General features: G+C 34.7%; 1 protein-coding gene across 2 annotated transcripts in view; it reads left to right on the top strand.

Moving 5' to 3' along the window:
* DPYD (dihydropyrimidine dehydrogenase) overlaps positions 1–22,358 on the top strand; it is an 878,551-nt gene that overhangs the window by 477,056 nt on the left and 379,137 nt on the right. For both annotated transcript variants that reach the window (XM_086717643.1, XM_025935274.2), the window contains one exon: positions 2,714–2,929. In XM_086717643.1, the coding sequence (XP_086573769.1) occupies positions 2,714–2,929 (216 nt within the window). The remainder of the gene's footprint in view (positions 1–2,713; positions 2,930–22,358) is intronic.

Genomic DNA, 22,358 nt, shown 5'->3' with positions numbered 1-22,358 from the left:
TATTGGGGAACTAATTTTCATAGCTCACCATGTAGGTTGTTTCTTTCTTTCTTTTTTTAAATTAAGTATTTTTTTTTATTTTATTAAGTTTTAGTTTTAATTCCAGTATAGTTAACATAATCTAGGTTGTTCCTTACATCTGTTATTTATTAATACTGTTGGATAACTGGAAAATAGTATTGTCTGAAATTGAAAATCTGGCTCACATATTCTTTAGAAGAGAATATGGGATGCACTTTGAAGCAGTTGAGTTTTAATTAACAGCACAACATCCATATCCAAAGGTCTTGAAGTCTCTTGGAAATCTGAGTTTGGAGGTTATGAATGGGATTTGGGAGGAATTAGCCTCATGGTGAGAGCTGAAATTTGAAATGCTTAAGTTGACTGAGCAAGGGTAGGGAGGGGAACAGGCTTTTAAACTTCAGAAAAGGAAGCATACATTGGGCATGAGTAAATCGTGAGGTTGCACAGAATAGGTTGCTGTAGCACCACACTGTGGTAAAAAGTCTCAAAGACAAAACAAAACAAAAACCCTGTAGGCACAGTATGAAAAATAACCGCCTATTAAAGATTTGAGATTCTATCATATATGCATACACATCAATAGTATTTTGTCAATAAAAGAAAATACATATTTTATAAGAAGCTGTAGTTCTCAGTTGAAAGAGTTTTATGTGTATGTTTATGTTTTGTTAGTTGTTGTTTGCTTTGGTTTGTTTTATATTTTTGTTTTGAAGCTTAAGGAAAATCTTACAAAGTTTTTCTCCATAATTCCCTTTTTACATTAAGGCAGCAACCTTCTTAAGAATTTCAGGGCAATGCCTTATTTATTGTAAGCTACATAAACTAAGAAATGCAAGTTGAACTATACATACATATCTGCTCCTTGGGCCATTGCCTAGTGTCATATAGCTATGATTATTAAGAAGTTCATCTGTAAGATTAAAGAGATTAGATATTTCATTACAAAACCTTAAAAAGAAAAGAAAACTCATAGTATCATTCACCTCACCTAATAAAGAATATAGAGCCATATGCATTTCTGCTGTTAGCCTCAGACACAAAGTTGCCTGAAATTTCTGAGATTCCTCAGATACGAAAAGTGCATCTAAATTTTTCCCAGTATTAACCAATATGTGGTGTCAGGAAAGTCTTCCTAAGTCTAGCCTAAATTTGCTTGATTCAGTTTAAACTATGATTTTGCAGTTGAGAAAATCACATCAAGGTCTTCCCCCACCCCATACACCCCTGTACAAATTCACACGTACACACACGCACACACACACACATCAAACTGACATATATTAATTCCGTATATTCTACATTATACCTTTTGTCTTTGCTAATAATCTTTTTAATAGCATTACAATTCCACATGAGGACAGGAGAAATTAATGTTCACAACAGGACTGACTGATATTCAGAAATGTGCCAGAACATTCCTGGCAGAAGATGCCTGCCATACTTGAAGCTTTGATGTGATCAGGCACCTCTCTGTAGGTGCACGAGACACATTAGTCTTTCAATTGACAAGTTTGATGCCTTTTTACATATTAAGTGAACTTTCCTTTGCATTATAAATGGTGGAGGTCCAGAAATAATTTGTATGCAAGTCATGGCAATTTTTATCTACATAAGACACACTCCTGTAAAATTAAAGTTATGCTCAAACAACTTTTCCTTTGAGTGATGGTTCACAAGAGAAAGGGATTCTTACTTTGGAATTAACTAGCTCTATCCATTCAGTAACCACTTTGGCTTAGAAAACTCACCCTTTTTATATTTGCCAGTATTATTTGTCTTTCAGAGATAGAGAGAAAGGGAAGGAGGGAGACAAGGAAGGAGACAGAGACAGAGACACTTATTAAACCAAAGGCTAGATGAGATCTTTAATAACGTCCCCAGTCAGGAAGAGACAACAATTAGCAAATACCTACTCTCCTTCAGTGTGCCATGCACTTTGCATAAGCGTTTTCATACTGGAAGGTAACATTACTACAATGTCCCTTTAAGAAAGGTAATTTTACAGTGTTGAGAGCCAGTTGTAGGTTTCGGCCTTAAGTGTTAGGTGCCGGCTTGCTTTCTGAAAAAAGAAACTCTGCTCATGCACATGAGTACATTTCCCACTTTCCAAATTAGTTGTCTTCCTGTGGCTTATGATCTCCTGCATTTTCCAATACCCCTATGAGGTAGGAAATTAGGCAACCAACATTCCTGCTGCTGTACTGAAAACGGTGGAGGAGAAAAAGACATGGACATATTAGGTGGCTTTCCTAAAATCTCATAAACAGAAGTGAGAGTACTGGAAATTGAATTTAGGCCCCCTGACTTGCTGTCGCCCATATCTCTGAGCAGTAAAGACATTTCCACAAATTAAGACAAAAAGGCTGCTTTATGGGACCAGGGAAATAAATTCTGAAATTATTCCCTTTTGTGTTTGAATCTCTGTATGTTTTAAGTAGAGTTTTTTTGTTTGTTTATTTAATTGATTTTATTTCTGTTAATACCCTCTATAATGCCTTTTAAATTAGAAAAAGATGATGTTATATGAATTTGGTTCACTGCTAACTGACTTTTTGCCAGTTTTCATCATGGTACAGACCAGTGTAATCTGTATTAATTCAAATGCTGTGTTGAAGTGATTTTTGTAAAAGATTGTATGGAAAAATCAGATATGATACAAGAACAACTATTGACTCTTTGTTTTTTGCAGTCACAATATGGAGCTTCTGTTTCTGCCAAGCCTGAACTGCCCCTCTTTTACACCCCTATTGATCTGGTGGACATTAGTGTGGAAATGGCTGGACTGAAGTTTATAAATCCTTTTGGTCTTGCTAGTGCAACTCCAGCTACCAGTACATCAATGATTCGAAGAGCTTTTGAAGCTGGATGGGGTTTTGCCCTGACCAAAACTTTCTCTCTTGATAAGGTAAGAATATATTTTTGAAGTCATGTTTAAATGTCTATCATGTATTTTAATTAGGGCATAAATATTATAATGGCAAGATTTGCCTGACCAAGAAATAGTAGTTATTCAACTACTGGGAAAGACCTATGGTTGCAAATTAGTTTTTATTTTCTTTCCAATCTTTCTGTCCCTTGGAAGGGCATCTGTTTCTCATTTGTTTTGTCTAGGAAGCATCAAAAACATCTATATTACAAAAGTGCCTATTTCATTTAATAATCACAAACTCATGAATTTTATTTTGGCATTATTAATTCTTTCGTGATTTGTGAATGTGTGTGGATGAGGACCTATGCCTGAACTCAAAGTGAGAGAGACTATGCATATGGTTTGTACCATGGATCCAGTTCATGTCAAAAAGAATCATTCAGTGTAGCTCATTTGTGCTGGTAATAAGATTCTTCTTGAATTTTTAAATACAGAAACTTTTCAAAGTATATATGCCTGAGTTTAATTTGCCATTATGACTTTGTACCCACACTGTAAGTGGACATACTTAGAAGAAAATAAAGTACATATTATAGTTGAGATGAATTCTTTAAAATACAGAAAGCATATAAATACATGTTTTTAAAGTAGTATGATTTATACAATAGAAGGTTGCATCCTTACATGGTTTTGAAGTAGAAAAGCACAGAATTTAACATTATTAGACCTTTTATTGATAAAATTTTAAATGCTGAATCTATGTATTTAGTACTAACTGGTAGTTAGTAATAATTAATGTATAAGAATGTGTGAATCTAGTGACCAAGTGTATCATTATTTAAATCAGCCTTATCCGTAGGCAAAGAAAATAATAGAGAACAAATATGCCCCATTAAGCACATTCTTTCCTTCTTTCTCCTCTTACTAGGATCAATAGCTAGCATTAGTATGGCTAAAACATTACAGCTGTCTTATTCTGACAGCTTTACAAGATGCTATGTGTAGGTGTGATGAAGAAAATCTAGAGATTCCTCAAAAGTTAGAAAAACCAGGGCATAAAAAATATTATAAATGTTTTTATGTTTAAATAACTAAAGGAAGATTCTTTTTCAAATAAATTGGTTGAATACATAGAAATACTTTGGTTAAACAAAGTATAAGAATAAACAACTTACTGGATTCAGCTTTAGAATATCATTAATCAATTGTTTACGGCTTTGTAGAATATTGATAGTATATTCGTCTTTGTTTCAATTCATCCTTTAAGAATAACTCAAAAGCTGTAGTCAAATGTTTAATCCACTGAGGAAAACTGAGTCTCTGATACCATTTAATGACTACATTAGTTACACTGTTTTAAAATTTTTATATGTAAACAGCAATAGATGGCTAATCATGTACAGGCGAAGAATTGTAGAAAAAAATGTTTGCTTTGAATTTGCTGTTTGCTTGCAAAAAAATTGAATTCTGATTAATCAGAGACATCTGTCTTTACTCTGTTGGTGACATGCATTGATTTGTGATGCTGTCTCTTTCGGTAACCTAGGAGCAGTTGCCTTTATTAGGATCAGCAGCAGAAATAAATGTGGAAGCTAACTTCCTTCTAAACCTCCAATTTGAATTTAATCTATCAATTCACAAGTCTGTGATGCTGGTTCAAAGCGAGAGTAAGGAACAAATGCAAATTAAATTTGGCATATAAAACATAATGTTGGAGGTTTTAGGAAGCTCTCTGTTACTTACTTTAATGGCGGGTACAACACAATATTTGTGCAAAGGCTATTTCAGATGTATTTTTGCTGATTATAATGACATAAATAATGATGCCACTGTGGGCTTATATAATGGCCATACATGGTTTTCTGAAGTAGTCAGTTTGCTTCATAGAGATGTAGGGTTTTTCTTAATTTTCTTATATTGTCCCTAATTAGTGATTATACCTATTGTGAATGTAAAATTGTCTTATGAACATCTGTGCTTTTTTATTGATGAAATGTTGTAGCACACAACTCAGTTGGTATAAACATGTTTTTCCCACAGTTTCTTACTAAAGAAATCTATTAAAATATTATATGACTATACATTTGTGTGACATTATAGCATACCAGTTTAGATTAGCCTTATTATAATTTATTATGCCATTTCAAGAATCTACTTAAAATGTATTAAAATTCAGAATCTTGACATTTAAAATTTGGATGCTCTTAATATGACAAAGGTTATTCTATGGAGTTTTGTTATCATATGAAATATTAATATTTCACAATACAGTTTTGATGAAGTACAATTTGCCGAGCCTGCATATGATAAAGAAATTAAATGCTTACCAAGGGAGTTCAGTAAAAATTAGAGCCCTGCCTGAACATCTGCTGGAAATTTTATTATCCTGTCCTACTGACAGGGTGGCTCCCTCGTTGTTTTTGTAGATTGACAGCTGAATATTGCACTGATTTCTGCAGCAAATATGTTTAGGTGAACTTTGTTTCCCTTTTTTTTTATTTTTTTTGGGAGTTTGGAACATGCTTTTGATTTTCATCCTATACCTTTTTTATACTCTTGACATTTGTAGATGCCAGATTGAGGTCTAATACGCTGTAGCAACGATAGACCATTGACTTACAGTGAAATGCCAGTTGATATCTCAGTAAACAGAAATATTATTATTCTTTACTGTGCAGTCTGTATAAAAGCTGTACGTGGTTTCTTTAGGGAGGCAAATGATCAGATTTTTAATGTCAAATATAAAAAGATCTGTGTTTGCTTTTGTGTTAAATAACATGAAAGATGGCTTTTATTAACTACGTTCTTCCTTCCCAAATCAGCCTTTCTAGAACGTCCCAAAATATGTAGATTGCCTTTCTTGAGATTCTGTTTATGTTTTATAAAGTTGATATTTAAAATATCATCATAAAATATTTAAAATACAATTATAAATTCTTTTCATAAATAAATATATATTGTGTTCCTGTTTAACTAAACAAAGGTGGAAGAGAAATCGATGTCAAGCTCAATTAAAGCTAAACTATCATGACAAACCAGAGAAATGCTCTGTTTAACTGGTAATATTAAAAATTGTTTAGACTTCACATAAAAGAACCTCCTGACTCGTGTCCACATTATACTGATAACAGATAAAATAGATAAAAATATTTGGGAGAATCATATCATAAATTTTATTTTATCAGACATACACATATTATATACTACAAATATGTAATCTGTAAGTGCATGCTGCATGTATCTTTCTCACTACATAGATAAATAAACCCAGAAGTGTTTATTACTATTCCAAATAGAATTCAAACCTAAGCAAAAGTTCACTTAATTTATAAACTATGTAGCATAGATATTAGAATAAACTTGTGATGGAATTTTAGTGAGAAAATGTCTTGAATGCATATGCTTTGTTTTAATAAGTATCAGATGATGAGATAAATACATGCACACATAATGAGTCAACAAAAAATACCAAAAACCAAAAACTGAGAAATAGTTAAGATTCTTCATTATTTATTTGGAATCAAATGTTGATAGTAGCTTTTTTCCATAAAATACAAACTTATACCACATAACACAATGCTTAGTGTACAGGAAGAGTTTGATAAATGTTTCATAAATATTTGTTGGATAAATGAATCAATAAATGAATAAATAGATTTTTGGCAAAAGCATATTTTCTTTTTTTTTCAGCCATATGAACAGACAGTTACCACATAAAAAAATTGACTGTTCTGAGTATTGATCTCAATCAAAGGAGAAAAGGCCAATTTAAAATTTTCATATCCCATGTTGCTTTCTGTAGTGCATATATACATGTCTAAAAATGAAAATGTCAGTGGGGTTTTTTAATGCATGGGTAGTGTTTTAAGACCTAAGAGTCTTTAAAATATTGAGAATTTTTGAGAAAAAATAATATGTATTGTACAATTTTAGGAAAGGAAATAAAAATCATCTGACCAGCTATCTAAGCTCATGTGTCAATAGCTATAACAGAATAAATGTAACTTGTTTCTGAGTGCTTTTAGTGACAAGGAATATGCTAGATCTTTAAGTCAATGCAGCCTTTTATAGCTATGAAAAAACCTATTTTAGAAATATCTTCCTTTTGAGGCACCTGGGTGGCTCAGTTGGTTAAACATCTGACTTCAGCTTAGCTCACGATCTCGCGGTTCCGTGGACTTAAGCCCCACGTCGGGCTCTGTGCTGACAGCTTGGAGCTTGGAGCCTGCTTCAGATTCTGTGTCTCCCTCTGTCTCTGCCCCTCCCCTGCTGGCACTCTGTCTCTCTCTCCCTCAAAATAAATAAACAGTAAAAAAAAAAAAAAAAAAAGAAATATCTTCCTTTTATTGACCCCAAATTGGCCTTTCTCGTAAGTTCCATCCATGTTTTATAGTTCTGCCTTCAGAGATATCTTGGAATAAATTAGTCTAACTTACTAACATAAATGAATTGTTGATTTTTAAATATGGTGGGGGTTTTTCCCCAGTAAATAAATACCCTAGAGAAAGGCTAATAAGTATGGACAGGCAGTGACATCTAGGGAAAACAAATTTGGCCTGGGAGACTCCAGTCTCTGTCCAAAGCTCCTTCTAAATCACTACCTGCACAAATTGTTGAACATTGTACATTGTTTTGTTAGAATTTATCATACACATAATTAACTACCATTTATTGACTGCTTTGAAAGTATAGACATTGCCAAATATTTTTCATAAGTTATTCTTTGAATCGTCATAATATGACTATAAGATAGACAGTATTTTTTAAGTTTTTTCATGTGAAATAATTCAGTGAGAAAGTTAAACCAGTTGCCCAGGACTTAGAACAACAGTTATTTATTTGCTCAGAATCATGTATATTGGCAATTTGGCTGAGTTCATGTAGGCAGTTCTTCTGCTTCACAAGGTATCTTTAGGGTTCATTTATGCATTTTCAGTCAGTTAGAGGGATGCCTGGGGACTGGCAAGAGGGCCTCATTCGTGTATATGGACCCTCACCTGGAGTTGCGTAATTGCTGAGACAGCTAAGACTCTCTCTCTGTCTCTTTATTCTCCCTCTTGCCTAATGGTGGCTCATCAAGGAGGCTAGGTTGGGCTTGTTCGCAAGGTGGCAGTGCTCCAAGAGGGCAAGTGTGGAAGCTGCAAAGCCTGTTGAAATAAACCCTCAAAAGTCACACGCTGTCACTTCCACCATACTTTCTTGGTTAAAGCAAATTACGAGATATGCTATACATGTTATATTCAAGAAGTGGGTAAATACCTTCTGCTTATTTATGGGAAGAACAGCAAAATCAAATCACAAATGGCCATGTTTATAGCATGGAAAGTGGATGGCAGCCATCATTGCCAACAGTACTTATTTGCCCTCTGGTCCCAGTAGTTCAAATCCCTCCCACCTGCAAAATGCATCCACCCCTTTCCAAGATACCAAAAAATGTCATTCAGTTATGGCATTAGTCTCAAAGTCTATGATCTTATGATCTATATTAAGTTCAAAGGCAAATGAGGCTGGTTGGGTTCAGCTTGCTTTATCCAGGATACTATGAAATAGAAAGACAAGTTGACTATCCTCTATACACCCAAAATAAAATTATACAGTCAAGAGAACCTTAATAGATACTCTTATTTACAAATAAAATAAATGTCTGGGATTTAGAAATCACTGTCTGCAGCAATTTTTTTATAACATTTTTTTAATGTTTATTTTTGAGAGAGAGAGAGAGCACAAGCAGGAGAGGGGCAGAGAGAGAGAGAGAGAGAGAGAGAGAGAGAAAGAGAGAGAGAGAGAGAGAGAGAGAATCTGAGTCAGGCTCTAGACTCCATGCTGTCAGCACAGAGCCCAATGCAGGCTCGAACTCAAGAACTGCAAGATCATGACCTGAGCTGAAGTCAGACGCTTAACCAACTGAGCCACCCAGGCACCCCATGTCTGCAGCAATTATAAAATTCAGTTGGTCACGTGTTGTCAGGGTCTCTTGCTCTGTGAATAGGGGATATTCCTAGAGTAGGGCCCTGTTCTTCTCCCTGGTAATGGTTTCCTAATCCATTGTTCCTGTCTGCTACCGGATGTGTCCTTTGGGCTCTTGATTCTATCCTCTGAGTTGTGTTTTGTTTTGTTTAGAAATGGCCAATGATGGCCATTCTTGGCAGTTGAATAACTTTTTCAACCTGTTTCTGCCCACAGAAAGTTAAGAACCCCTGTTCTCTTTATTTTAGTTGTCCCTTTTAGTCCTAGTTCTTAGTGATGTCATCAGAAAACTTTGTGAAAAACTTTTTGAATCTATCAAGAGCCGACTACATGCCCTAAACCCACATTCATAATTCTTTTTGAGACATATTTCTCTCTATTTGGGACATATCTTCCTGCTGTGGCACAATATCCTTTAGATTCTTAGAATCAATATTGTCTACCTGAGAGAATCTACTAGGACCTGCTTTAAATCTTTGTAAAATCTTAGCAAAGTATCACATAGCAACACTCTTGATGGGATCTTTACCCTAAGGTCATTTCTTACTTTGAAAATCTTTTCCTTCTGGGGTAGACGAAGTACACAGAATTGTTTTATTTTCTAACACAAGCAATTCTTGGCTTTGCTCTAAATTTGCTTATCAAATTACATATATCCTTATTTAGCTATTTTCTCTCTTACAATACCTTATTATTCTTGGGTAGAAACTGACACTTTGAGTGTTCTGTCTAGCGATTTCTTTAGTCAGATCTACACATGCATTATGTACATTTCTATCTTCTGAATTATCACCAGTGACATTCTTGCCAGTTGTTCTGCCACTACATAACACAGGCCACCCTTTTCCCAGTCTCCACTAACAATTTTCAGACTGCGCTTCAAGCCTCCACTAGCAGTTTGTTCACCGTTTTTCCAGCTTTTGCTAGCAGCCTACTGTTAATTTTCCAAGAGAGGTCTCTGCCCCCCTCTCATTTTGAAAGCCGATGCCACACCATTTAGATTCTGTTATGGCTAGCAAACATAACCAATTTCTGTATTACTTATCTATTGCTGCACATCAAAGCACCTCACAATTTAGTAGCTTAAAACAACTAATCTGCTGTTGGTTCTAGAATTCGGCAATTTGGTCAGGGCACAGCTGGGTGGGCTTGACTCTGCCCATGTGACATGAGTTGTTTTCTCTCATGTTAGTTTTCTCTCAGTTAGTTGACAGACTTGGTGGCTGCTGGTCCTTGATGGCTTTATGCACATGCTTGGGCCCTCAGCTGGCATAACTGGGCCTGGGTCTCCATATGGTCTCATCTTCAAAAAGACTGTACTTGGCTTGTTCACAAGGTGGCTGTATTCTAAAAATGCAAGAGTGGAAATTGTGACTCTGAGGCTCAGATGTTACACAGTGTCATTTCCACCCTTATTCTGTTGGTTAGAGCAGGTCACAAGGCCAGACCAGGATTTAGGAGCATGGAAATAGTTCCTCCCATCCAAGACTTAAATCCACCGCACCAGAATTGAACCAAGGTCTATTTGATACAAATCCGGATGCTTTCCTCTATATCATACTTTCTACTTTATCCTCTCTGAATCTCATTATTTTATGTCTAAACTGAAGGCAGTTTGACTCCATTGGTGTTTGGCAGGGACCTGGAGTTCAGCTGAGCAGGAACACTGAGGGCTGTCTATCCCCTGCCTCAAGCAGAGCAGCACCTATGATTTTATTTCTGTCTTGGTTTTATGTATAGTTTCATGGAGACAGAATTTTGATTTAAATATCTTCTGAGACGGGCACCTGGGTGGCTGAAGGTGATGAATCACTAAATATTGCACTGTATGTTAACTAACTAGAATTTAATAAAAGCTTGACAAAGAAAAAAAATAAAATAAAACCTTCTGGAAATCCACTGTTAATCCATTGTCAAAAGCCAGTCTCCTGTGCCAGTTTTTTTCCAGCCACACTGTCCCTCTTTCTAGCCCTCCAACATGGCAGGGTTCTCCTTCTCTTAGGCCATTTTGCTAGTGTTTGCTCTGCCTAGAATGCTTTGCCCTCTTTGTACATAGAGCTCTTGCTTCTCATTCAGTTCTCAGGTGAGAAATTACCTCATCAGAGAAGCCTTTACTGACCACTCAAAACTCTCTTCCTGTGCCACATTTCCCTGTTTTTGTTTTTTTCTTTCACTGCGCTTACCATGATGTGGAATTACCATTCTCTTGATCATGTTTTTGTTTACTTGTTTATTTTTCTGCTTTAGCCATATGAAGTAAGATTAATAAGAAGAGGGAGGTTGTCTTTCTTGCTCACTACTGTATGCCCAGTGCCAAGAACCAGGTCTGGCAGATAGGAAGGATGCAATGCATACTTGTTAGATGAATGAATAATTATAGGATTCTAATTTGAACCACAATTCCACATGACAGCTCTTCAGTTACTTGGAGACAGCTCTCATGTCCTATCAACAAGCCTTTTCTTTTTCCTTTCTAAATAGTCCTGTTTTCCTTTCTATAATAAGGTTTGCAGACTTTTTACCATGTAGGTTGTCTGTTCTCCCATGTGGATTTCAAGAAACTTGTTTCGATCCACATTATCTTAATTGAGAGGAAGTTGCCTACATTTGCACAAATTGCTAGCACCTATCAACCAGACAAGGATTCAGGAATAACACTGTCAGGACTATAAATGCTAAAAATAATATTTAGAGCTGTTAAGAAAAATTTCACAAATATGTTATGTAATAATATTTTAGAGCTTGGGTAATTCTCTTTGGATTACAACAAAAGACTACACTTTATTCTTCTAACTTACTTTAAAAGGCCTTATTAGAAATAAAGATCTGAATTTTTTAAACATTAAGTCAAACTGATTTCTTTTATTGTTATTGAGTTTCTACATAACATTATCATGAAAGTCTATGAAACAATAAATGAACAGCTGTCCGGTGCATTATTTTCCTTGATATAGTTCTAGCTTCAAATTTGGTACATAATTAATTTCTATTTATCGTGCAGCATTGTTCTCATGATATATATTTATGCACTAACTAAGGAGTTATAATTATTTAAACAAATTCAATGTAAACTTCTTATCTGGGAGACTTTTAACATGCTAAAACCATAAGTGATTTCTGTCTACTCATAGTTTGGTTTTCACCTGATTAGGTTCTTTGTTATTTAGATTTATTGTATTGAAATTGCTAAAATTGACTCATCCTCAAATTATAAAGAATGGGTTGATTAAAAGCTTACAGTTCACATGTAATCATCCTATGGGAGATTTCAACCAAATGCTCACTTTATAACTATCTAGCAAGCTTTCCTATGAAGCAACCCTGATCTTTTCAACAACAAAGGAAAGTGTGTATTCCTATATGCCCATTTGTGTGTACACTTTGAATACTGAAGCTAAGTCTTGCAAATTAGAATTTAACGAAAAATATTCCACATCTTTCTCCAAAGTTCTAATCATTGTTTTCCACCATGCCACATATGCCAGACTTAGTCTGTTCAATAGAAAATATAGATTAAGATGTTTCCAAGCATAGGTTAATGCAAGTACTTCTAATATTAACTATAAATCCTTTAATTGTAGCCAAAATAATATTTTTAACCAGGTACATTATTAAAGATATTTAAATTGCTCCCAATCTTTTTTACCTTTTATTTCACAATTGGGCTAGTTGACTATAAAGCAGACCAGTCAATTTTCCAATATAATTACATCTTCCCCTCTTCCATTTCAGGCTGTGATTTCACACTTGTTAATTAGTTAATCATTTTGGTAGGGTGGACAAGGTGAGACTCAAATAGACTTTTTAATAATATAAATTGACATGCACAATTTTGATTTGGTTTAGCAGTTAGAAGAACCTAACTAGTACTGGAAAATACTTCTTTCAGCTTTGGAGTTTTTGTTTTGTTTTGTTTTGTTTTGTTTTTAAAGTAACTGATGTCAAGGTTAATGGAAAATTCTCATAAACATGGCTAATGGAAATTTTCATAAAGTACAGTTCTGCTGTTTGAGAAACTAATTTTACTCTTATCCTGTCTCACATAATTCTTTTGCAGAATTTAAATTTAACTGGTCAAAAATATCCATATTCTGGCTATGTTTGGATGATACAGCCTTGGTTGAAATTAACATGACTTGAATTCCATAATATACTCCTTGGCTTTGTATTTTCTTTATTGATTTTTAACAAGACTCTAGTCATTACTATGTAGGCATACATTGTTTAACAATATCCATTGTTAAAATACTTTAAATATAAAACCCAGTGATTACTCACTGCCAAGTTTTTTTTTATTGGAGATGTACCTACATTGGCCATTTTGTTGTAAGACATACTCAGTTTTAAATTGCGGTTCCCTCTATGCTCCTTTTTCTTACATGACTTGCAATTGGGTTCATATCCAATCACCACTGTTTCTGAAATGAGGTGTCATTAGATGCTTACAGAAGGAAGTGACTGCTTTCCTAGAGAAATGTTCAGCCAACTTCCTTTTCATATGCCAGTTACCTTACTCCACTTCTTCATCTACTACTTTTACTTCAGCTAAGTCTGCTGCTCTTTTTATCCTGTTCTGCTTACTCATTTGCAAGTTTTTCCATAGTATCCCACATGTTTGAAAAAACTTATCATTCCTCTTCTGCCAATTCACCCTCAAAGTTAAAATTTATCTAAAAGTATCATCAAGGAAAGCATTGCTTTTAGGTATATGGTCTAGACTAGATGTATCCTGAGAGCTGTTGCTAATGTCCTTTGTATGCCCTCTTTTTGATCTCATTCACTCAACAAACATTTATTAGACACAATCATTATATATGACACAATCATATATATATGTATATATGTATATATATATATATATATATGTATATATGTATATGTGTGTGTGTGTGTGTGTGTGTGTGTGTGTGTGTGTGTGTGTGAATGGTCTTTGCCCTATAAAACTTAAATTCTAGTTCAGAGTATATGTTAAAAGACCCAGTAGGACTGACTGAATGTTGACATAAGGCAACAAAGATTCTTGGACTAAATATGTTACTTAATAAACAGTAGTTTCCTCCATTTTTAAAAAGAAAAATGACTTCACATTGGAGCTTCATCTTTATTCTAGGCAGAAGGATAGCACATGGACATTCATGGTCATAAGAGTGCCAAGCATATTTAAGATTCAGCAGCTAAATCTTAAGTAAGATTCAGCATATGTATCATGAGGTGGTGTAAGTAGCTGGAGAGACTATGGGAAAGGCCTTTTAGGCCAGGAATTTAAATGTGATTATATAGACCTCAGGGAACCTGTGGAGGTTTTAAGCAGAGGAATTAGATAATTCAATTTGGAATTTGCTATTAATCATAATGTATCTCCCAGTCACCATTTTCATTTATTTTTTTAATTTTTTTTAAAGTTTACTTATTTATTTTGAGAGAGAGAGTGTGTGTGCATGAGAGGGGGAGGGGCAGACAGTGAGGGGGAGAGAAAGAATCTAAAGCAGGCTCCACACTCCATCTGTGTGTAGAGCCTGATGTGGGGTGGAACTCACAAAACCATGAGATCATGACCTGAGCTGAAACCAAAAGTGAGTTCCTTAACCTACTGCAACACCCAGGCACCCCTCGCATTCACCACTTTTAATAATATCTTCAACTCTTTCTCACAGAGTCTCTCTTTCCTGATTAAACCAATCTAATCACTAGACTTATTGTGCTTATGTCATCTATACCTTAATTTTACCCTTTTTCTTCCTTAAGATGATTTGTTCTTCATGGTATACTTAAGATCAGTGCATTTCACTGCATGTAAATTTTACAGAATGAAAGCAAACAAATATTGAATTCTAGTTAATAATATGAGTAGTGACACATTTAGGATTGAAGAATATGTATGTTTGCAACTCACTCTGAAATGCATCAAAAAAATAAAGAGGTGAATTGATGGGTACATTGAGATGGGCATGTGATAGAGTAAATTCAGCAAATCACTGATTATAGAATTTAAATGTACATAAGCGTTCACTGTAAAATTCTTTCAACTTTTCTGTAGTTTGAACATTTTCATAATAAAATTTTAAAGAAAAAAGAAAGATGATTTCTTCTTCTATTCAAATATTAAAAAGTCATTCAAGTCCTCTGTGGCTGTTGACCAATGGTTATCTTCTCCTGAGTCTCTGAGCTTTTATAAAGTTTTTCTCAATTGACATAAGATAGAATGGATTTTTTATGTGTTTGTTTCTGTTTTTTCTTTCCTGAATGTAAGCCCTCGGAAGGCAGGTCCTGTAACCTTCAGACTTTGCATATGAAGGAACTTAAAAGTACATGTTGACTATTTCCCTAGCCTAATCAGTAGGACAGATGTGTTTTGGAGTGTGGCACATTGTTTAGTAATATTGTGAATATTAAATTGATAAATATCACTATTTCATGATGAACAATTTCACTTTTTTGGATAAATGTAATTTTGTACAGCTATAATCGTCTTCTTTAGAGGACATATTTTAGGCTTTTTTCTTGAGTGCTGTCATGGGTTCTTCAAAACTTGCTTCCATCATTGGGGAACTTTCTGCTATGGTTCTTTTGAATCTTTGGTTATAACTTACTCCCTACACAACTCGTAGGAGCCCTTGAGTTATGTAACATTTCTTTGCTGAGACTTCTTTGCCTATTCAGGGGTCCCTACTGAATAGACCTTAGAGTGCCCTCACACTACCTTATTCTATATGGGACCCTTAAATGGCCCACAGGAAAATCTTATATTTCCTTTTCCCTGACAAACACCAGGAATGCAGGCTGGTCAAGGTACAGTTGCATCTCTTTTAGCTCATTTTTCAGCAGCAGACAACCCAGATGTTACTATTTAGACATATCAAACAGAGCTGGCACACTACACACTGTGCCTTCCCCTCCAAAAGGAAAAAGAAATTGCAGGGAACACATATTGAATATTCTCAGGGTTTCTTTCAGCCCCTGTCTTGGGTCTTGGGGATAGCAGTGAGACTCTGAACGCACAATTAGTATGATCCAAAGAAATAATTTTATAACCTCCAACATCCCTACCTTTTGTATTCTTACTAAGGGAAAAGGGTATAAAAGTTCTCTAAGCAGATTCTTGTCATGCACTTGAATAATTCTGCAAGGGGAAATTTTATTTTTGTAGTTTATTTCAATTCCTCTTAAGATCTTAGCCAAAATCCACATTTTGAAACTCTGTTATATTGCTAAAGTCTATGTCAAACTTTAACTATTGACATTAATTACATGAAAGCACATTATAAAAGTTTCTTAAATTTTATAAAATGTCTCTCATACTGAGATTTTTTTCTAGATTTTGTGGGTATCATTTTTTTAAAGTTTACTTATTTGAGTGAGAGAGAGAGGGCAAGTTGGGAGCGGCAGAGAGAGAGGGAGATAGAGAGAATCCCAAGTCGACCACAAATCCATGCAGAGCCTGATGTGAGGCTCAAACCCACAAGCCATGAGACATTACCTGAGCCAAAGTTGGACACTTAACCAACTGAGCCTCTCAGGCACCCATGTGGATATCATGTAATTGATCATTTAAGTGTCATTTAACATGACATCACAATTGTTTTAGTCCAGGTCTTCCACTAACAAGTTGCCAAGATGGGATTAAACATGCAAGAATTTTATTAGGTGAAATACCTGTGAAAGAAAATAGGGAGGAAGGTGGAGCATATGGCTGGGAGAGCCATAAGACCACAGTGTAAGCCTGCCTCCAGGTGAAGGAGAGAGGAAGGAAGGTTGAGTGTAAGCATCCTGCCTAGAATGTCTTGCATCTAAGTAAATTTCAGCAAAGCCTTTACAAAGTCTTCAGTTCTCAGGAAAGAGCATGAGTTAGTCTCTGTGTTCTGTTCAATCATTGACTGAGTTGTAGGAATGCAGTACAATGCAGGGATGGATTTCACAGCACAAGAGCTGGGGTCATTGTTCACTTCGGTTCACTGTAGCTAGAATTCTGAGGTTGCCACAAGGATACTTGGATTTTCTGCAATAGCCAGCATAAGGTAAGCAGCCACTTAGCATATAAACAGTTTTTCAGTGGGTGAATAAACAAACATTACATTGTATTTTGAAATCTTCTCTTAATCAATATGAAGAGAAATGTTATGGTACCAAAGGTAAAAACAAATTATATAAAGAAAAATATGTATTGAAAGAAAAAAATGAGATTGCATGCAGAAGTCTAGAGGAGTTATTTTAACTTAAGTTTTCAATCATGGTTTTCACAGCAAACCATAATAGTCATTTTTCAAGTATTACAACTGTTTCCCTTTATTTGGAAGAAAGTGTTGAGGGCTATCTCTTTCCTAGGTAATGTGACTGTCAATAATAAATTACTTAACTTCTGTAAACCTCAGCATGCTCACTAATGACATAATACCTGCTTTCCTTTTCTTATAGTATTCTAGGGATACTCAGTTTGAATTTTTGAAAAATAGAAGATGTAAAGATGGGGCACCTGGGTGGTTCAGTCGGTTGAGCATCCCACTCTTGATTTTGGCTCAGGTTATGATCACAGGACCATGAGATCGAGCCCTATGTCAGGCTCCACACTGAGCATGGAGCCTGCTTAAGTTTCTCTCTCTCTCTCTCTCTCTCTCTCTCTCTCTCTCTTTCTCTCTCTCTTTCCCACCCCCACCCCTCTTCCCTGCTCACATTCTCCCTCTCTAAAAAAAAAAGATGTAAAAATGATTTGTAACATGTAAAACACCATATCAGTAAAAGTTATTGTTATTCTTACCACAATTTGCATACCAAACTAAAACATTAGTTGTTATGTAATCATTTATTAAAGCATAAAATCGCTGTAATTTTGCTCTTCTCATTTAAGGACTCATCTTCACCAGTACCACCCACATCCAAGTCCCCATGATTTCTCACTGAATACTCTACTAGCCCTGTACAAGAGCCTCCCTGTTTCCACTCTCATCTGTCCTACATTCCAGCCTCCATAACATAGCCTAAATTGTGTCTTACAAAAGAAATCATATGATGTCCCTCCCTTGCTTAAAATATTCCAATGACTTCCCATAGCCCTTGAATAAGATCCAAAATCCTTATACAATCACTTTATCATCTGGCTCCTGCCCGTCTCTCAGACCTCATCTCATTTGATTTCACCTTGTGCCAATTAAGCGAGAGCCATAATGGCCTTTTCTGGGTTGCTCCAATAAGCCAACCTCATTCTCACCTATGACCCTTCACTGACTGTTCTCCTTGCCTAGAATTTTTGGACCCTTATATTCAAAAAGAAAACAGAGAAAATTGTTGGTAAAGGAAACTTGTAAATAGTATAGGAATAATTCTGTTGTAGTAAGTACTTTATACTTATTTTAGTTTATCAGCTATCAGGCAATGTAGATGACAACTACCCAATTAAACTATGAAGGGATGGTCACATATCCTTCCTTTCTGTTCCTTTACATTAACAGGAGATTTTATGACTTTTAAGTCATTCAGTAAAATTCATCTTCTTTAATATTTCTGAAAAGAAAAAAGGTAAAGAATTGTTCTTCCTTATAGCTGTTGGGATCTCATTAGTTACCAGTCATAAAATCTTCAGAAAATAGGAAGTATTTTTATAGGGGTCAGAAATTTCAATGCAAAGAGCAAGTGGATGTTACGCAACATACACATGGGCTCAGAGAAAACTATGTTTAAAAATGCTTTTTCATGTAAAATTGATAAGTGTTATTGTAAATGTTAAAACACCAAGTTGTGACTCTCTGTTTCTGAACCTGTTCATAGTGCACTGAAAGAAAACTAGAAAGTGCTGCCCAACTCTAGAATATGTTCCATCAGTTTTTGTGGCATTTGTGTCTATAACTGCTATTAACATTAATGGGATTTAATTGAGTAGGACTGATACACACATATCAAAAAATTCACTCAAATTACTATAGGCATAGCTGGTCATGGAGCATAATTCACAGTACATACAACTGAAATTGTTTTGCATTAAAACATGAAATAAAACATATTTAGAAGTTGGCTATCAAGCCGTATTTGGAGCAGATACTTAAAATATCTTTAATATTGGAATTCTAGTATTAAATAAAAGGCATGTTTATAAAGAGTTCAATAATTGGACAGGCTACATATTGATTTTTTCCTTTGTTATATAATATTACCCACTTCTCCATCTAGAGCCATGTCGTACCGGGTTGAAGAGTGCTAGAAACATGGTCGCTGTTGTGTATTGGAATGTGGAGAGACGGAAAGGCTGTCACAGCAGTCAATAAGATCTGAGAGGTGTTGACTAATTGCCTGCTAATTACACAGTAAATTGTCTAATTAAGCTGATGGTTAATTAGGGTACGCTTGCACAGCAGTCTTGTGGAATTTGTGTCTGATGTCTGGGAAGCAGCTTGTGTAATTGGCAAACTGGTAAGGACTGGCAGAGAACATGACTGGAAAGCTCACTGCCAGTGGATGACAGAATAAGGATTTAGTGGAAACAAAAGGGTTGTCATTTTTATACTGAAGGTTTTGTTTCAGTTCTGCAGCTATTCTGCAGTGAGCAATTGACAAATACATCTGAAGCCTAAATTACATGAGCAAAGGAGGGCTTAAAATGTGCTTCAACATGTAAAATAGGCTGCTTGCTTGCCATGTATCAGCTCTGATACACTATATCATATTATATTCATAGACACATTGCATTTTTACAGTTCCTCTTTTTAACATATGTTATTTGCTGTTCACGTACAAAAAAATTATGAAAATCCCATCTATCTAAGGAAAAAATTGCCTCTTTAATGAAAATATGTGATGACAAATAAGACTGATTAAAAGACATCTGAAATAAGAACTTGAGTTCATTATTTAATTTTTAATTTATGCATTACCATGAACCATAAAATATTAGACGTAATACAGGTATGTTTGGATAATACTTTAAAGAAACAAGACATTTTAGTTGTAATGAGAGAATTGCAGTTTTATCATTGATATCATTTTATCATGCGACTAGCTTTTGCTTATAATTTAGTGAAATGTAGTAATAGAATATTTCAATACCTAATTAAATGTTTTTCATTGCTGAATGAATTTGATGAATTACCTTAAAAATTTGAGTGCCTTTAAAAATAAAAGCTCCAGGGGTTTGTTTTGCTGCTATTGTTGTACTTTATAGCTTAGGAAGTTTAACTTTTTTTCAAAAAGTTATGTGTGATTGAAATACATGAGAATTCTCTCTGTAAATAAATTAATCAATTGAAGAATATAGGCCCTAATAAATGAAATTAGGTACACGTATACATCACCTCTTTGCAAGAGACCCAATACAAATGATCACTTCTATTAGCATTTACTGTCCAGATTCCAATAGTTTTGAGGATTTTAAATGGAATATAGGTTGCAGTTGAGACAAAAGGTCACAGGTGCACAATAAATCTTGGATTTTTATGTATGATTAATAAAGCAAGAGAAAATTCTAAACTTGCAAAGCTAGATTTCTAAAACATAAGAAGGCCTTAATGCAATTATGATGTCAACATTTTCTTCTGCCTCTTTAGCAAATAAAATCTATATCTGCCTCTGATTGGATGAATATGTGTATATTTTTTTCTCACTATTTTCCATTTGAGATTCTGTATCTACTATATGTTTCTAAATAGAAAAAGAGAAATACACATTATGTGCTCTCTAAAATGTCTTTGAATTAGCATTAACCTTGGAGATATATGCATGGTAAATGAAAATATTTACTATTTTAGCACAAAAGGTGTTTTCAACCTGTTTTAAGCAATGCTCTAAAATGTTAAATCACAAACATAAAAAAGATATAATATATAAAATATTCTTTATTTCAAAAGTAAAGAAAAATCATATTCATTCTGTGCAGAGTCTTAGGTTATGAAGTCTTATAAAGAAATTATGCAAGAGAGAAGAAAAGTGAATTTACCAAAGGGAATACAAGGCTAAACATTGAAATTGCTTATTTGAAGATATATCTCCTGAGGGAGAAAAATCAGATGGAGGTCATTGCTGCAACTTCATTCTATATTTTGATCTACTCAGTTTTTCATTTTATTCTTCAGAGAGATAATCTACAAAATCTATTTATTGTAAGTGATAAAAGTTTGCATAAAAAGAAATCAAGTAGATTTATCTATCATTGTAATTAAACTTTTAAAGAAGAAATTTTACAAAACACAACCTTCAGGAAAAATTCCTCCTCTATGTTTACATATAAATTTCAGTGTTTTTTTTTATATTAAGTTAAAATCGAAATGGTTTCCATTAATAGGCAGCTATCAAAAGAATTAAGTTCTGTGTCATAAGATCATGTAATCATCTGTTGAGAACTTCTTGTAATACTTTAAGTTGGCATATATATATTTATTTATATTTGTATGCACACATATACCTAACGTGTGTTTTTGTGTATGTGTGTTATGTAACCACAATTTCTTTTTTGATGCCTTAGAAACTTTCATCCCTACAATTTAAAAAATTCAGAGTAAGAAATAACAATATTTAGCAACATTAGCTATCAATCTCATTCTAAACTTCTTTCTTTTATAATTTACGTATCATAAACTTTACTGTTTTAAAAATAAATAACATTCACTGCTTTCTAATTGATTTCAGAGTATTTCTGTCACTCCAGAAAAGAAACCCGTACCTGTTAGCAGTTACTCCTCACTCCCCACACTGCCTAGCCCCTGGAGACGGCTAATGTGTATTCTGTCTCCACGGATTTGCCTATTCTGGACATTTTGTATAAATGCAAGCATACAATATGTGACCTTCTGTATCTGGTTGCTTTCACTTAGCATAATATTTTTAGAGAGCTTCCATGTTGTATCACATATCAAAACTTCATTTGTTTTTGTGGATAAACTACATTTTTTAAAAAATATTTGGGGTTGTTTTCCTACTTATTGCCCGTTATAAGTAGTATTTGAGTGGATATATGTATCCAAGTCTCTTTCAGGTATACCTGGGAGCGGAATGACTGGGTCATGTGGTAACTACAGGTTTGACTTTTCGATGAACTGCCAAACTGTCCTCCAAAGTGGCTGCACCAGTTCACTCTTCACTGGCAAAGTATGAGAGCTCTAATTTCTTCACATACTCACCAGCAATGCTTTTTATTATTGCCATCAGAAAGAGTGTGAAGTTGTTTCTCATCGCAACATTGACTCCTAGCATAAGTGGTAACTAGAATGGTAAAAGTAGGAAGGCCTGATAATCGCCTTAATATTCTTAATAGCATATCACCATGACAACTAGCCGGTAGAACCAACAGTGAAAGCAGCTACCATTTTTCATTCTTCTCTCTTGTTCCAGAAACTGTGGTTATCAGGAGAGGCTGACCCACTTCCATTGGAGGCATGACATAAGAGCAAGTCTGAAAATTGACTTTGGAGTGTGGGGGTATAGGCAAGCTCTGGAGAATAGCCAGTTTATTTGGGTTCCTGGACTGTGAGAGAAAATGGTATAAGGTGGCATATATTCAAAGAGTAGTCTCTTACTGTTT

This window comes from Puma concolor, chromosome C1 (genome assembly GCF_028749965.1).
Source record: "Puma concolor isolate L17-30 chromosome C1, mPumCon1.1.hap2, whole genome shotgun sequence".
Classification (NCBI taxonomy): Eukaryota; Metazoa; Chordata; class Mammalia; order Carnivora; family Felidae; genus Puma; species Puma concolor.
The sequence above is the reverse complement of the archived record's forward strand: the minus strand, read 5'-3'. Positions and strand labels throughout refer to the sequence as shown.